The sequence below is a fragment of the Cebus imitator genome, unplaced genomic scaffold, assembly GCF_001604975.1.
Source record: "Cebus imitator isolate Cc_AM_T3 unplaced genomic scaffold, Cebus_imitator-1.0 Scaffold76, whole genome shotgun sequence".
NCBI lineage: Eukaryota > Metazoa > Chordata > Mammalia > Primates > Cebidae > Cebus > Cebus imitator.
Genome location: NW_016107391.1, coordinates 7,214,406 through 7,232,664, shown reverse-complemented (window position 1 = coordinate 7,232,664; position 18,259 = coordinate 7,214,406). Strand labels below are relative to the sequence as shown.

Genomic DNA, 18,259 nt, shown 5'->3' with positions numbered 1-18,259 from the left:
CTATTTTACACTGGTCTTTACGGGCAAAGATAATTATATATATTTCCCTGGGTAAGCAAATTGATAAACTTGTAACAAAGTGTATCAGACCATTTCTTTGGCAGGACCTACCAGAACAGTTTGTGAAGCAAAGCCATTTCCAATGGAGCATGAAAAGCTTTGAAAATTCTCAGCAACAGCAGAAAGCAATATTTGAAACCACCCTTAAAAAATTGTTTTCCTCTTCCCCAACCAAGTTTATAAAAATTTGGTCAGACAGGCGTTTTGTTTTGATTTAAAATATTTTCAGTGAATTGTTATCTGCCGAATGCACATGTGTTCCTGCACTTTTTCTTTCACAATTGAAACTTTAAACCCTTCCCTTAAGTTCCCCTAAAAACCTCCCTGTGCCTAGTAAGGCTTTGCATATGTGAGGAGAGTGAAGGGATTAGGACCTTGGAGAAACCGTGCAATTTGAAATCTGACTATGCAGTTGTACACCAGAAATGCCATGGTGTGCTCTTTGTCTTTTTCTTCTACTGAGATTCCTCACTCCTAAGAGACATTGGTTAACATAGGCATTTCAGTTTGGTGAATCAGATCATGAGTGCCTGTGAGCATGGCATGAGGCATGATTGAAGCAGTTATAAAAATTTGGCTCATAGTAAGCCCTGTAATTTGTTTTAAAGAATTACCTCTTCAATGACATTTAAAAAACCCCCTAAAAACAACAACCAAAAGACTGTGGTTTATAACACCACACCTGGTCCAGATTGTACTGGCTGAATCCATATTTGCTTCGCTGTAAGTGATTTTGAGGGTGGAATTCTTGTATTGTTTTCTATCTTATAAACCCTTGACATTGTACTGGTACCTGTGGGCTCACAAACCTCCTGACATGGGAAAGACCGGCTCAGCCTCCCACTGAAATGTAGGTTGGCTGCATTTATTCTGCATGTTCCTAGAATGAGGAAATGATATGACAATAAACAGAAATGCCCTTGCTGAAGAGAGAAGGGAAGCTGGTGTTTATCTGGTCAGGTGGTTTAGATTAGCTGTGATGCAGCTCTGTATTATGTTACTTTAAATCATTGTGTCCCAACAGGACATAAATTATGAAGATTGTTACAGTATGTTTCATCCTATGTAAGATCAACAAATTGGAATAATTTTTTATAGGAAAATCACAGTGCTTTTGGCAAGGCTATTGAAGCCTTTAATTTGACTTGAGTATGTCTCAAATATTATTGCTTAATATATAAAGTATGATTTGCATAAGGTATGAAATGGTAAACTTTTAAAAACAAAAGGGAGGAATTTCCCTGTAGCAGTTGCATCAAATGGCAGCGCACCTCCGCTCCAGCAGTGTGCTTTTTTTGCCCCGATGTTTTAGAGCCCATTGCATGACTTTCCTCTGATGGGATTGCAAATGAGCTGTGCAGTCTTTGCAAAGATGGAGCTTTGCTGTGTGCTGCCTGCCCGTCAGCCCTACCTGCACAGAGAAGGTGATTGCTCTGTGGTGGAACAGAATGGGGGCCTGCTCTGAGGAGGAGAAAACAAATGGTCTTGTTTATATACACTCAGGAAAACAAGCCATTTTTCTTTCTTTCAGGTATTGTGAATTACATATATTAAAAAAGCCAACCCCTCCAGAAACTTCCTAGATCAACAGCTGAAATTAAGATAATTTATATAGAAATGCTGAAAAAATGGACTTAAGAATGTATTTTACATGTTTCCTCTCTTCACTGGTGTTTTCTGAGTTTCTGGCATAATTTGTGAAATTTTGACAGACTTAAAATTTTTCATTTATACTCAAGATGCAGCTAAGTTTAGCCACACAGAACAAATTATCTAGATTTTAAAGAAGTGGTGTAAAATTACTTTATGTATGATTCAAGCAAATTGGAACCTCTTCAGTGCCCAAAGAAGCACATTTTCTATGCAAAGCACTCTGTGCATTTTTGTGAGACCTCCTCACACCCAATAGACATGTTAAGAAGTAGTAGAGCCTCAGATTTACAGACTAGTAGAGGCAAGAGAGGTTTAGGATTTACTGAAGGCCATAGAATGAAACATAGCTAGGATTAGAATTTTTCAGGATGTGATGATACCACCCACCAGACTTTGTCTTTAATACCCAAAATAGGGTAAGTGTTAAGCTTACTTTACTTTCTGTGTGGCTATAAGCGCTGAGATTTTCTTTAATAAATAATTTTTTTTTTTTTTTTTGGGACGGAGTTTCACTCTTGTTACCCAGGCTGGAGTGCAATGGCGCGATCTCGGCTCACTGCAACCTCCGCCTCCTGGGTTCAGGCAATTCTCCTGCCTCAGCCTCCTGAGTAGCTGGGATTACAGGCACGCGCCACCATGCCTAGCTAATTTTTTGTATTTTTAGTAGAGACGGGGTTTCACCATGTTGACCAGGATGGTCTTGATCTCTTGACCTCGTGATCCACCTGCCTCGGCCTCCCAAAGTGCTGGGACTACAGGCTTGAGCCACCGCGCCCGGCTTAATAAATAATTAAAATTACTATTAAATAAACAATATACTTAAATAAGATTGTTTAAAACACAAAAACAAAAAATCCCTACTTTCCATCTGTAAGGGTAGGAATGTTTCTCTTCTTAAGCCTACTCTTATAGGTTGGCTACTTAAAGAACCTTATAGGTTGGGTAGGCTTAAGGAGAGAAAAACAACAGGTTGAGGATAAATCCTGAATATATTTGTGGTTTCCTTCATCTTGATGTCTGAAGACTCTGACAGGTTCAGGGACTATTCCAAGTTTGCAACCTGTGTGTACCTTTTGAAACAAATACAGACAACTTATGAGATGGTCTCTTTGCTGGGCTTCTTACTTGACATAGTTTTCTGAAACATGGCTCTGGCAGGCTTTTTTCTTCCAGGGACACATTGCTGCCATCTATCACTGCAGGTCCTCTGTGGAGCTACCAGGATGTCTAGTCAGGCTCCAGTATTTGGATGATGTACTTTTTTTGAAGAAAATATTAGCAAATGTTGCAGAAACTGTAGTTTAAAAACTCCTAGAAGGGGAATTGATTCCCAGTTTTAAAATAAGCAAAAGAAATAATAAACATGGCTGGGCATGGTGGCTCACACCTGTAATCCTAGCACTTTGGGAGGCTGAGGCAGGGCGGATTTACAAGGTCAGGAGTTCAAGACTAGACTGGCCAACATGGTGAAACCCCATCTCTAATAAAAAATACCAAAATTAGCTGGGCGTGGTGGCTCATACCTGTAATCCCAGCTACTTGGGAGGCTGAGGTAGGAGAATTGTTTGAACTGGGACCCAGGAGGCGGAGGTTGCAGTGAGCCGAGATTGCGCCACTGTACTCCAGCCTGGGCTACAGAGTGAGACACTATCTAAAAAAAAAAAAAAGGGATAAACACGATTTTCATTAATGTGCAACTGCTTTAGACTATCAGATATTTTGTGATGTGAAATGGGATGATACTATATTTTACAAAATGTATACTGCTTATAGGAAATGTATTTACTGGCCAGGCGCAGTGGCTCATGCCTGTAATCCCAGCACTTTGGGAGGCTCAGGTGGGCGGATCACACAGTGAAACCCTGTCTCTACTAAAATACAAAAAATTAGCTGGGCGTGGTGGTGGGTGCCTGTAATCCCAGCTGCTGGAGAGGCCGAGGCAGGAGAATCACTTGAACCCAGGAGGCAGAGTTTGCAGTGAGCCGAGATTATGCCACTGCACTCTGTCCTGGGCGACAGAGCAAGACTCTGTCTCAAAAAAAAAAAAAAAAAAAAAAAAAAAAAAAAAAAAAAAAAAAAAAAAAAAAAAAAAAAAAAAAAAAAAAGGAAAGAAAAGGTATTTACTGTACATTAAGCCAAACTTAGATGTTGCTTTGTTTACTTAAAATATTTTTTGAGTCGCTGTGGCTGCCCCACAGATGATGAGGGAGTGGGCATTCTTTCCGCCCAGAGCACTTGTTCTCTTCCTCCACCCTTTTGGTTACTGTTGTAGGATCTTGACTTTTAGCTTAATACATCCCAGTTTCAGCAGAAGCCCTTTTGCCTTTTCTCTCTCTCTCTCTTTAAAAGTAGATCCATAGTGGTTCTTTTTATTGCAGTAATAGGGCAAGACAGTTTCATGTCATATGTAATCTGGAATTATGTAGTGTTAGTAGTAGTTATATCTCTTTATAGGAGCCAGTTGATTATAAAGAAGAAAAGTTAGGGAGTAGACTATCATTTTGTATACTATTCAATTTTTTTTTTTTGAGATGGAGTTTCGCTCTTGTTACCCAGGCTAGAGTGCAGTGGTGCGATCTCGGCTCACCACAACCTCTGCCTCCTGGATTCAAGCAATTATCCTGCCTCAGCCTTCTGAGTAGCTGGGATTACAGGTATGTGCCACTGTGCCTGGCTAATTCTGTATTTTTAGTAGAGTCGGGGTTTCTCCATGTTGGTCAGACTGGTCTCGAACTCCTGACCTCAAGCGACCTGGCCACCTCGGCCTCCCAAAGTGCTGAGATTACAGGCATGAGCCACCACACCTGGCCTCAATTTTTAAAAATGTATTTGGCCAGGTACTTTATGTCTCTTAGTGGTTTGGAAGCACAAAATTGAAGCCTATGGTCATTTTTTTATATGAAGTTGAATTTTTATAATGATGACATTACCGAGGAGCTTAAATTCAATTTTTAAAAGGATTGCCGAAAGAAAACTAATTAAACTTTGGTAGTCTTTGCAATACCTGTCACCTCCTAAGGATTAGCAGTGGATTAGGGAAGAAAACCTCCAACAGGACTTTTCTGAGGCAGCTGATTGGCAATAATGAACAGCCCCAGTCAATTGCAGAGCATCACAAGTTATTTTGACACTAGGGAACTCTGGTAAGGGGCTTCTCTTGGGGTGGTTTTAAAACCAGTGCTTCGGTTTGCTTTAGGAGAAAAGAATGGGTAAAAAGCTGGTGAAATGTGCTGATTCTGAGACAGCAAAACTCAAAGATTGCAAGAAATTTAAGAAAGAGCTAATCAGACTGGGCAATTGGTCTGCCCAGTGGCAGCTGATGAAGATATGGAAAAATGAATTTAAACTTAGGTGCAGAGGAATATGGAAATGAGGAATATCTTTTCAGGGAAAAGATACTCTTAGCTAGTGATCACCTTGGCCAGAATGTGTTTTTGGCATACATTAGCTGTGTGAACTCTATCTAGTTACAGAACTTTCACTAAAAGTGGCACAGAAATGAAGGGCCCTTTGATAAACTCGTGTGTAGAGGTGTTTTTGCGGATGGAAACCCTGCCGCCTGGAGAAGAGTGGATTTATATTAGCATACTCCTATCCAAGAGGAGTTTTCCTAGCCTGGGAATTCAGTAGAAATTTACTAACGTATTGATAAGTTCTAATTCTGCAAAAGAAAATTGTTTCACTGCCTTATTTTTCCAATTGGCTGTGTAGGATATAACAGTAATTGCCAAGAATGGTGACTTAAAACTTTTTTTAAAAAGCTCTAAAATGCTACAGTATGAACACAGCTTTTGAAAGCAATGTTTAGAAGTGAGCCTCCTCACAGGTGGTGACCTGTTCAGTGACATTTAAAAAATGTACTTATTACCACGAGCTAAGGGGGAACTCATTTCATCTGGGGCCTGGTAGAGCAGGCGGCTTTTTCAGTAGCTTATGGACATTGTCTTCAGTGCCTGGAGAAGCCAGTTTTAATTTCATAGTTGGATATTCTTGGCCTGAGTTATTGGAAATGTTGAGCTCTGTGGCGGATCAACTAGATGGCAGGTAGACTAGTGGCTCAGGATTGGTGGGAGTTGTGTCTGCCCCCAGACACACAAGGGACTGCAGAGGGAATGGTCCTCAGCAGGCCTTTAGCCCCACTTCCTCAGGGAGACATGAGTCACCTGTTTGGCTGAGATGCTCACTGAGAGATTGCCAGTTCCGCAAGGAAATCTTCCCATGCCGACACCCACTCAGAGAAACAGTGCGAAAGATGTTTCTGGTTTTCTGAGCCTTGTAAAGGTGAATTTCTTTGGCCTTCAAATTGGTCTTCTGCTAGGTTTGGAAAGGAATTCTTCCTTTCCAGCCCACAGACACTATAATATCAAAGTGTTGTTGATGATGATAATAATCACTAGCATTAACCGGGTGCTTAATAGAGTGCCAGGCATACTGTAAAATATATTGCATGAATTAGCTCCTTTTACGTATGGGGAAACTGAAACTCGTTTCAAAAGTTAAGTAACTTTTCTGAGGTCACATAGCTGGTGAATAGCAGAGCTGGGAATTGAACCCAGTTGACCAGTGTGCTGAAAATGTGTCTGACTGTCCAGAGGAAAAAAACATCTTTGGTTGGACCTGTTCCTCACAATTTAGTTGGGAATATTCTTGTGTTGCCTACAAATTAAAATCTGACGTTTCCTTTGTGGTGGCTAGAACAGTGAACAGTGTTTTCCACGTGAACGTCTTGGTGAGACATGTATCATGTTCTGTGGCAAAGAACGCCTTTCCTTGGTGCACTAGACAGTGTTTATGTGATTGATAAGTCACCAGCACCAGGGGAAGGTCCTGTCCTATGACATGTGCGTGCTTGGCAATGATCTTGCCTTGCATTTTGCTTAATAATTTTCATTATTTTTAATTAAAGTTGAAGAAGTGCAGACTCTAGCTGAAATTAAGGTAGGTTGTGTTGCCGGAATCTGGTAATTACTTTAATTGATCACAAGATAGTTTCCTTGATCACCAATTAGAGTAAATTGCTGATCATGTTTCAAGACGTGAAGAAATGCCCAAACTGATTTATATAATAGTGTTTTCATTTCTAATCAGACATAAATATCATTTCCTTCCATAGCAATTGTGTTTTATAAAAGAAGGGTTATAGGCCTACAAACATAATGGTGATTCATAAACAATAGAGGTCTAATTCATTGAATTAGTAAAGGAAGTATTTAGAGGCTTAATGGAGATTGTACTGGGGAAATTACTTTGGAGTAGCTGGTGCTCATTTTCTTAGTGGGAGATATGTTCTTTTTTAGTGCATAATTAAAATAGTCTATAATCAAAATATAAAAGGCAGCTGATTTAAAGAATGTATATCAAAGAGAATTACTCTGAGTAATGAAAGATTTGTATTGTAAATATGTGCTAGAAGTCTTAGAACTTTAATAAATCATACATGTTATTTGACTGAAGGTGCATTTTAAATTCAGGGTGCTGTTAAACATTTCACAGATTGATGCAGGATTTTTGTCTTGGTTTTGTGAATCTGATAGTCTTTCATAGTTGCATGGAATAAAATGAAACAAAAGGAACTTTAAGAAACATTAAAGTTTCCAAAGAATACTTGATTTGGGGTTCATGGAAAAGTCTTTAATTGCTGATGGTTTGGAGATTTCCAAATGACAAACTTCATTGGTCCAATTTACTGTGATTGTAATGCTTACATTCCTTAAAATGGCAGAGTAACTTAAAAAGTCATACTTCATCATACATTCATTGACTTGTTCATAAAATGTTTGTAATTTGCAATGGAGAAAAGACTGAAACTATTATCAGCCATTATATGTTATTTGTTGGCCATATGTTTGTTTGAAATGGCCGTGGCTCAACAGAACATGGCTCATAGACAAACTATGCTGTAAATTGGCACTAAAAACCCACCCAAACAGGTAGGCATATGTTAAGAAGTTAACATGAGCCAAAATATTTTAATACGAACCAGGTTATGTACATTAAAGAATCCCAGCTCCCTTTACAGTGGGAACTTCATTTACATGGCTTGTTCATTATTTCCCAACCAAATTTTAAAAAAATAGATCGGGTATACACATGGTACAAATTCAACAGGTACCAAATAATATAGTAAGTCTTCCTGTTCATGATTCTCAACTATCCAGTTGCCACTCTCCACTTTCCTCATCATTCACCATTGCCCCCATCATTTTTGTATATCCTTCCAGAGATATTAATGCATGACAAGCATATAGTTTCTTTTTTTTTCCTTTTTATGTGATTCATGAACTATTGTTATGCATTTTTTTTTTTCCATTTAGTAATGTATCTTAGAGGAACTTCCATGTCCACGGATAAATGGTTTCCTTGCTCTGCTGAATGGCTGCATAGTATTCCAGTGTATAAATGTACCATAATCTTTCTAATCAGTTCCCTATTGATAGAAATTTTGCTCTTTCAAGTCTATAGCTATTACAGGCAGTGCCACAATGACCTTTGTTGTAATTTATGAGTGTGTCTACGGGTCAAATTCCTAGAAGTAGAATTATTTGGTCTAAAGGCATGGACATTTTCAATGATGACAGATACTGTCAGATTGCCATCATCAATATAAGTTGATGATGATTACATCAACTTATATTCACCAGTAGTATATGAGAATACCTTTTCTTCTATATCTTCACTAACAGAATATTAGCAAATTTTTTGATTTTTGTCAAACTAATGGTTTAACTTAGTTTTAAATTTATGCCTACCATGATTGAAATTGAGCAGCTTTTATATTTCAGAACCATTTGAATTTCTTTTCTGTTATCTGTATTATGACCTTTGCCCATTTGAAAATATACTGGGGCTGGGTGTGGTGGCTCACACCTATAATCCCAGCACGTTGGGAGGTTGAGGTGGGTGGATCACGAGGTCAGGTGTTTGAGACCAGCCTGGCCAATATGGTGAAACCCTGTCTCTACTAGAAATACAAAAATTAGCTGAGCATGGTGGCACATGCCTTTAGAGTCCCAGCTACTCTGGAGGCTGAGGCAGAAGAATTGTCTGAACCTGGGAGGTGGAGGTTGCAGTTAGCCAAGATTGTTCCACTGCACTCTAGCCTGGGTGACAGAGTGAGACACTGTCTCAGAAAAAAAAAAAATGCTGGGTGGTTGGTCTCCTTCTTATTAATATGTAGGAGCTTTTTATATGCTAAGGAAGTATATGCTGCACATACAATTTGTTGTTTGTCTTTTGATTTTGTGTGTTGGATTTTATTACCATATGGAATATTTTTTTTGCCTATCTTTTTCCTGCAACACAAAAAATTTTAATGTAGTAAGATTTATCTATTTCTTAGTAGTAGTTTAAAGTTTTCTGCAAATAGAATTTATAAATTTCTTGTCAAGTTACTTCTAGATTGTTTTTCGGTGCCATTTAAAAATTTTTTCTTTTCTCTGGTATATTTTCTAATTGGTTGGTTGTATAAGAAGGCTGTTGACTTTTTTTGGTCTTATTCTTCACTTTAGTGGGAATTCTCGTGTTTCCCTATAAAGAATGAAGCTAAAAAAGGGATGCTGCCTTTGGACTGAGAATATATTCTATCATATTAAGGAAGGGTGCATCTATTCCTGTCTATCAGCATTCCAGAGAACGTTGTCAGTACTATTTCTACTTTTTGGAATTGATTGAGATTTTCTTTTTGAACTAGTATATGTTTAATTTCTGTGAATGTTTGATAAGCACTTTAAAAGTGTTGTTCTCAGTTTTTAGAGTTTAAAATATAGCAATTAGCTATACCTTTAAAGTTAGGTTTGTTTGTCTAATCTGTCATGAGTTAAGAGATGTAAGTTAGGCTAAGTGCAGTGGCGCTCACCTGTAATCCGGGCGGGCACTTACAGGTTTACTTATAGGTTTAGAGGCTGAGGTTGGAAGATTGCTTGAGGCCAGGAGTTCAAGACCAGACTGGGCAACATAACAAGACCCCATTTCTACAAAAATAAAAAAAAAAATTAGCTAGGCATAATGGTGCTTGCCTGTAGTCTTAGCTACTTGGGAGGCTGAGATAGGATGGATCCCTTGAGCCCAGGAGTTCAAGGTTGCAGTAAGCTATATTGGTGCCACTGCATTCCAGCCTGGGAGACAGAGCAAGACCCTGTCTCTTTAAAAAAAATGAATTAAAGTCTCCAACTATAAATGTTTCTATTTACATTTCCTACAGCATCGGCCTTATTAAATGCCATGTTATTATTTGTAGTATATTCATAATTATTTAATCTTCATTGGTGGATGCAAATTTGTAAATGCAAATTACCCTTCTTCAGGGCTTTTAAATGTTTTGCTCTTAATCAGCCTGTCCAATATAATTTATTAAAAAGTTTTTTTTTTTTGCATTTTTCTATATGCTTTTATTTTTAATGATTGAATTTTGCTTTGTGATCCAATGTGAAAGTTTTCTCTATTTTGATTGGTTGGATTTAGGTCCTTTACATTTATTGTTTGGACAGATAGGTTTAGTCTTATAAAACATGGCAGAACCAAAATACTTTTTTCTTCCTTATTTTTTATTTTTATTTTTAGAGGCAGGGTTTCACCATCTTGGTCAGGCTGGTCTTGAACTCCTAACTTCAGGTGATCTGCCTGCCTTGGTCTCCCAAAGTGCTGGGATTACAGGTGTGAACCAACGCGCCCAGCCTCTTCCTTATTTTAAGTTATGATATGGACTCTGTTTTCATTGTTTCATTTTAATTGTGTTTTTCTTTACTTAATTGGGAGTGTTTATATTTTTATTTTGATTCTTGTGGATACTATTATAACTATATGTAGATATATAATTTGATAATATCTTATGGATAATATGGTATATAGTACACCTATATAATACCTATATATATTATATATATCTCTCTGTACTATTATACCTATTTATAGTATCTATAAGACCCTATAAAATTATATACCTATAATTTTACACAGAAAATATAGTCCTCTATTTCTGGCTGGGCATTGTGGCTCACACCTGTAATCACAGCTCTTTGGGAAGCTGGGGCAAGCAGATCACCTGAGGTCAGGAGTTTGAGACCAGCTGGGCCAACATGGCAAAATCCTGTCTTTACTAAAAATACAAAAAAAAAAATTAGGTGTGATGGCATGTGCCTATAATCTTAGCTATTTGGGAGGCTGAGGCAGGAGAACTGCTTGAACCTAGGAGGTAGAGGTTGCAGTGAGCTGAGATTGTGCCGCTGCACTCTAGCCTGGGCAGCAGAGAGAGACTCCATCTCAATAACAATAAAAAAAGGAAATATAGTCCTCTATTTCTTTAGATAGCATTTGTGGTCCCCCTGTAAAGCAATATTGAAATAATGTTTTTTCCTACTTTTCATTCACTATTTAATTTTAGTTTATATTATTTTTCAGTTCTAGTGCTTATGTTTAATTAATTAATTAATCAGATACACAGTTTTGCTCTGTCACCCAGGTTGGTGTGCAGTTGGGTATGATCATAGCTCACTGCAGCATCAGATCCCTGTGCTCAATGGATCCTGCCACCTCAGCCTCCCAAGTAGCTAGGACCACAGGTGTATGCCACCATGCCCAGCTAATTAAAAAAATTTTTTTGTAGAAATGGGGTCTCATTATGTTTCCCAAGCTTGTCTTGAGCTTCAAGCCTTAAGCAATTCTTCTACCTTGGACTCCCAAAGCACTGGGATTACAGGCATGAACCACTGTGCCCAGCCTTAGTACTTAGGTTTTACACATTTAAATATACTTATGTCTCTAACTTGATCTTTCATCTTTCAAATATTTTGTTTATTTTTATGTACCTTCCTCATGTTGTCCTTTCTCTTTTAAACTCCTTTAATAGTTTATAACATTTGCATTCCATCCTGTAACTGTAATTCCCACAATTGTTTTAAATGTATCCTTAGAGCTTAGCTGGGTATAAAATTATTGGTTTTCAACTTTCATTTCCTAAAGTTTCTGTAGGCATTGCTCCTCTGACTTGTAAAGTTGAATGTTGACATGTGACTGTTTGGAGTCAGCAGATTTTTTTTTTTTTTTTGAGACGGTTTTGCTCTGTCGCCTAGGCTGGAGTGCAGTGGAGCAATCTTGGCTCACTGCAGCCTCTGCCTCCCAGGTTCAAGCAGTTCTTCTGCTTCAGCCTCCTAAGTAGCTGGAAGTCCAGGCGTGTACTGCCACATCTGGCTAATTTTTGTGTTTTCAGTAGAGATGGGGTTTTGCCATATTGGCCAGGCTGGTCTTGAATCCTGACCCCAAGTGATCCGCCTGTCTCTGCCTTCCAAAGTGCTGGGCTTACAGGCATGAGCCACCATGCCCAGCCAGATTCTTTTCATCCTTGTAGATCAATTGATCTATTTGATTAGATGCCAAAAGGATTTTTTAATCTTCCAAGTTTAACTCTGCTAGAATATTTTTATATATATATGTATATATATATATATATATATATGAAATAGAAATCAACAAGAGTTTAGAAGAACTAGAAAAGAATAAATGTATAGGACAAAGGAGAAAAATATATATATTATATATGTATATATATGTAAAAAATATATAAATATATATAATTATCTAATACATATTTACAATATAATAAATATAATATAAATATATGTAAATATTATATATAATGTAAAATATAATATATATGTAAATATATATTATATATATATAATATATAATATATATTTATATTATATAAATATATATATATAATATATATATGAGACTGAATTCTTACAATTTACAGACTTAAACTCTTTATTTTTGGAAAACTTAATTTCTTTTTTTTCCAATTTTTATCCCCAAGTATTCTGTGTCATAGAAACTTTTCTTAAATTATACTCCAATTTTTTGGTTTCTGGGTTTCGTTTTTCGTTTTTTTGTTCAGTTAAGTAGCAACAATGATCTTTTTTTTTTTTTTTTTTTTTTTAGATGGAGTCTCACTCTGTTGCCGGGCTGGAGTGCAGTGGTGTGTTCTGGGATCGCTGCAACCTCTGTCTCCTAGGTTCTAGCGATTCTCCTGCCTCAGCCTCCCAAGTAACTGAGACTACAGGTGCGCGCCACCACGCCCAGCTACTTTTTCTATTTTTATTAGAGACGGGGTTTTACCATGTTGGCCAAGAGGGTCTTGATCTCTTGACCTCAGGTGATCTGCCTGCCTCGGCCTCCCAAAGTGCTGGGATTACAGGCGTGAGCCACTGTGCCCGGCCAACAGTGATCTTTATGTTAGATCTCCTTTGTCCTATACATTTATTCTTTTCCAGTTCTTCTAAACTCTTGTTGATTTCTATTTCATTTTGTCCATTTTCTGGGTCTTGTCCTCTTGGGACTCTTACTGGGTTGTTAGTGGTGTCTGTTCAGCTTTTGGGTGTTTCTAGCTTTTCCGACTTGTAATTAGCTCAAAGCCTTATGATTTCAGCTGGAATTGTCGTAAGCAAGTAGCTAAGGCTGTAAAAAGAAATCTTTGAAAGAAGCAGCAGTTGCTTCTCACCATCTGCTAAGTCAACTGTTTGGCATTGTATCTTCTTCATTGTATTCCAGATAATCAAACTTTCAGTTTGAGGGTTGCCTTTTTTCTCTCTTATCCACTCATCTAAATTCCTTGGAGAGTTCTTTAATTTGAATGTGTATTTTGATAGATGTTTTTAATTTGTGGGTTTAAAAATAAATATTTTGGGGATTGGTTGATTCTGTTATATGGAAGAAGGATTATGGAGTTGTCTTTTTGCTTCCAGAGCAGATTGAGTATTCTTTTCCCTAAGGAAGAATTAGGAATAAATCCTGTGTAAATGGTTTATCAGGCTTTGTAGTATTCTATTAAATGCAAATATTATGTGACAGTTGAAGGGAAATGTGCAAAGCTGAGGAAAATACAAATTTGAGGGTGTTTTGATGTGTCTGACAGTTCTTTAATTGTATGTAGATGTGGTAGATAGACGCTTTTCCTTTTATCAGTATGCCTCTTAGGCTGTGGGTGTGTTTCCTTTCAAGCCTTATATCTATGATGGAATAGATTTAGCCAGTGTACTGATGGCATGCCAGTGGTCAAAGATTTGAGGACCACTTCTAACTATGTTCCAATCATCCACTCAATCCACTTGGCTAATGGGAAAAGGCAAGGAATTCTAGGCATCACTTTAGACATTTTAGAATGACATGGTTCAAAGAAATTGTGGCCACAGGGTGTAAGAACTTGGGCAGTGATTGTGCACACATAATTTCTTGCCATTAAGCTGCTTTCCCCAGTCAGTGTGCATTAGGATATTACTCCACAGTGTATTTTCTGCTTGTTTGGTATACATTTGCTAGTCTCTATTCGTGACAACTGGAAAAAGGAAAGAGCCACTCTTCTGGGAGACAACAACTAGACTCTTAGATTCTCAAGTCCATGGAGAGCTTTTCACTGCTCATTGCTTTTTGTAAAGTTTATCTTGTGTAGTTTGGCCAGAAGCAGAAGTGACAGCAGTATGTGCCATTATTCATCTTTTATTCTATACCAAGTGCTGTGCTAAGTACCTTTATATACCTATCTCATTGTTTATTAGAATGTAATCACATGACTTTTTAAATTGTTATCCCCATTTTACTTATAAGAAAACTGAGAGGGCCAGGCATGGTGGCTCACGCCTGTATTCCCAGCACTTTGGGAGGCTGAGGCAGGCAGATCACGTCAGGCCAGGAGTTTAAGACCAGCCTGGCCAACATGGTAAAACCCTGTCTGTACTAAAAATATTAACGTTTGCTGGACATGGTGGTGTGCTCCTGTTATCCCAGCTATTTGGGAGGCTGAGAAGAATCATTTGAACCTGGGAGGCAAAGGCTGTGGTGAGCTGAGATCATCCCACTGCACTCCAGCCTGGGCAGCAGAGAGAGACTCTGTCTTAAAAAGAAAAAAGAAAACTGATATTCACGGTTATTGCATGATAATTAAGTAGTAGAGTCAGGATTTGAATCCAGGACTCCCTGGCTCAAAAGACCATGCCCTTAACAATTGTATTGCTGTCTATCAGTGATGTTGGCTAGTCTTGTACATCTTCTAATGCCAAACAAGAATAAGGCATTATAGGCAGTGTAGAAATTCTCCTTATACATTGTTTAATATGGGTTAACTCTTATGTTTGAATAATTAGAACAGACTTTCATGGATGGGTGTGGTGGCTACTTGGGAGGCTGAGGCAGGAGGATCCCTTGAGTGATCCCTTGAGCTCAGGAGGTTGAGGCTGCAGTGAGCTATGATTGCACCTGTGAATAGCCACTGCATTCTGCCAGCCTGGGCTGTATAGTGAGACCCTCTCTCTATAAAAACAAAAATCAGGATTTCACACCTGATTTGTCCCTTCTTTTCACATAGTCTAGAGAAATGGATTATGAAATCAGAAGGGCTGAGTGAATATTGTTTTTCCACAGGTAATCTCATATGTTGTTGAATGGATTTTGCTTGAACTTTCTCCCTTTCCTATATGGAAATCTTTAGGCCTTAAATGTCAACATGGAAATCTTTATCCCAAATAAAATTGGCTCTGAGAGAGGTACCATAGTGAATGATAAAGAGTTGTTTAAAATGGCATCTTCTGTATTTCTCACTGTAACTGGGAAATGCACACTTAGGTCATTTGGTGATCCAAAAAACATAGCTCAACTAACATCATATTGGTTTTTCTGGATAGGGGTAATGAAGTTAAATATTTATTTAGGTGGGTGTAATGGGTATTGCCATGTGAATTCTACTTAACTTTGTAATTAATGTGCCATTACCCTGAGTCTTACCAAGTATTTCTGCATTCTGGAACAATAGAGACACACTCTCCTGTTGTTTGCAGTTAACCCTCATAAAAAATTAAAAACAAACAAACAAAAAATGAGTTGTTTTCCCTTTTCTCAAGACAAGTTTGCTTTCTGCTTAACAAAAGTGTTTCCACTCCCCCTGCAGTATGAAGACAGAGCCCCACGGTCCACGCTTAGTGGTGTGACTGGGTTTGCAGCCCTCTGCTCATTTCCTGGCTTGCCTTGTGCCCTGACGTGGGTGCACTGTCACCTTGAAATGGCAGTGTGGGGCAAGTAGCAGGAAGAACCCAAGCAGGCAAGCCGGGGTTCTGCTTCACTCTAAGTTCCAATAGTCTTTTATTTGGTCCTGTCCTGCCTGGGTGGTGAGATAAAGTTGTTCATTTCTCCTGGTGCTTTTGCTTAAGGCACCCTCAGAAGACCTTTTTCCATAGTCTTGTGGGTTGCCTTAGTTAGCAACCCAATCACTAAAAACAAAAGGAACAGAGCTGCAAGAAGAGTCGCTCCTAATATTTGGAGCCAGGTAGTGAGACCCAGAGCACTGGGCTGAAGGGAAATTATTCCTGTGCTGTTTGGTAGAGTCTCATCCTGAGGACAATTAAATAGTCTGACGGGTCACTGGGTGAGACCAATTCCCTGGTTTGTTTACTTGAGCCCGATAGTTTTTCACCATCCAGCAGTAGGTCACAGTCCTGCTGCACCATGCCCCCGGGCCTGCAGAGAGCAGTCCTTTCATACTGGGTTTCCACCAGCTTCCCTCAGGATCCTTGCATGTCTTTATTTGGTTGAATTGCTCTGTTGTGTCTCTCAGGCTCAGGGTAGAGGACAATGTCAGTAATTACTCTCGGCTTCATCTTATACAGGCATTTGGCTTTATGTCCCGAGTTGCCCTACAAGCAGAGAAGATGAATCATCACCCGGAATGGTTCAATGTATATAACAAGGTAACTAAACTGCCTTATTTGGGAATCACTTTAATTATGGAGTTTAAGAAACTTCTTTCTTGTCATCTTGTGCAGCTAAATGTCATTGTGCTTAAGAAAGGCTTATCCTTTCTCTCAGAATCCCTGTGTATTATTGCAAATTAGTAACAAATTTTCAGGCCTGCTCCTAAGAACAATGAATAAGCTCTTTATTTTCATCCTTGTCTTTCTTCTAATGCTAATATGAGAAAGTTGGGCCAAATGAGGCTCCTGAATTAAACTGGAATATCAGCCATGCTGATACATTTCAAAACTTAAGGTAAATTATTGAAAGAAATGATAGTAACTGAGATAGATATGGCCTTATTTCTCTCATTGAAATACATTTGCTCAAGAACTGTGCTTTGAAAACTTAAATTCAGTATGCTGTGTAGGAACTGACCTTATTTAAGACAAAGGGCAGACTATAAAGTTTTGAGGGGCACAATGAGATGAACCTTGTTCCTCCAGAAGTGTCCTCGCCTTTATGATTGTGCCATTTGGAATGTCTTACCGTCTAGATTTCTATGAAGTCTTCTCTAAGACAATCTTTGAAAAAGAAGAATTTCACAATTCTCATATGACTTAGAATAATTCAGAGCACCTTGGTACCAGGTTACACTTTTCTTTCCTAGTTGCTTCTCTTTGCTTGCCATTTTACTTTTACTTTTTAATCAATTAATCAAGAAACAGCATCCCATCCCTTACCCCCACTTCTTTAATTTGGAAATATGCTTTTTTTTTTTTTTTTTGAGATGGAGTCTGGCTCTGTTGCTCAGGCTGGAGTACAGTGGTGCCATCTCAGCTCACTGAAACCTCTGCCTCCAGGTTCAAGTGATTCGCCTGCCTCAGCCTCCCAAGTAGCTGGGATCATAGGTGTGCACTACCACGCCTGGGTAATTTTTAGTACAGACGGGGTTTCACCATGTTGGCCAGGCTGGTCTCAAACTCCTGAACTCAGGTTATTCGCCTGCCTTGGCCTCCCAAAGTGCTGGGATTACAGGTGTGAGCCACTGTGCCCAGCCAAAATGCGGTTTTTAAACATTGCTGCTAAGATATAACGTTTGATAGCTTGGTTTTTCTCAGTGGCCTGAAAATAGTTGGTGTAATTAAAGGAATGGGAGTTCAGGTGGAACCTCAGTCTCTTTTTATTTAAAGAAACAAGATTTGAGATTCTGGCAGCTGCGTTGCCGCTTGATGTGAGAAAACTTTTTATTTCAAGGTGACTGTTGAGCCAGGCCTGGTGTAGACTGCTCCTGGAGTTCACCGGGGTTTGGAAATGTTTTGCTTATTCATAATGTAGTATTTTCTAAATCATTGAATCCCCCATTCTCAAATATGAATGTTGAATAATAGACTGACTTCTGAACTGCCAAAGGAAAATAACCATGATTTGCTGCTCAGTTTTAAAAACTGCATTTCTTTTTCTTAGGTCCAGATAACGCTCACCTCCCATGACTGTGGTGAACTGACCAAAAAAGATGTGAAGCTGGCCAAGTTTATTGAAAAAGCAGCTGCTTCTGTGTGATTTCTTCCAAAATCCATGTAAAATCTTGTACATATCTTAGCAATGTATATTGAAGGGAATTTATGTGAACAAATTGAGTTGTCCTTAAGGCATCATATCTAGAGGCAAAAAAAGAAAAATAACAATTTAAGTTGTGTAAATTTAGTTTGCCTTTGTATACTACATTTGGTAAAATCATTGCTTAAATACGAAATGATTTAAACTTGAACTGGAGGTATTTTTCATGCTGTCTAATCATATACCTAAGATAAAAGCCATTATATTAATAATA

General features: G+C 38.4%; 1 protein-coding gene across 1 annotated transcript in view; it reads left to right on the top strand.

The window, feature by feature from the left end:
• Nucleotides 1-18,259, top strand: part of PCBD2 (pterin-4 alpha-carbinolamine dehydratase 2) — a 49,330-nt gene extending 31,071 nt beyond the window's left edge. Inside the window, exons 3-4 of the mRNA XM_017532354.2 lie at nt 16,362-16,442; nt 17,893-18,259. Coding sequence (XP_017387843.1) covers nt 16,362-16,442; nt 17,893-17,988 — 177 coding nt within the window. The 3' untranslated portion in view covers nt 17,989-18,259. The remainder of the gene's footprint in view (nt 1-16,361; nt 16,443-17,892) is intronic.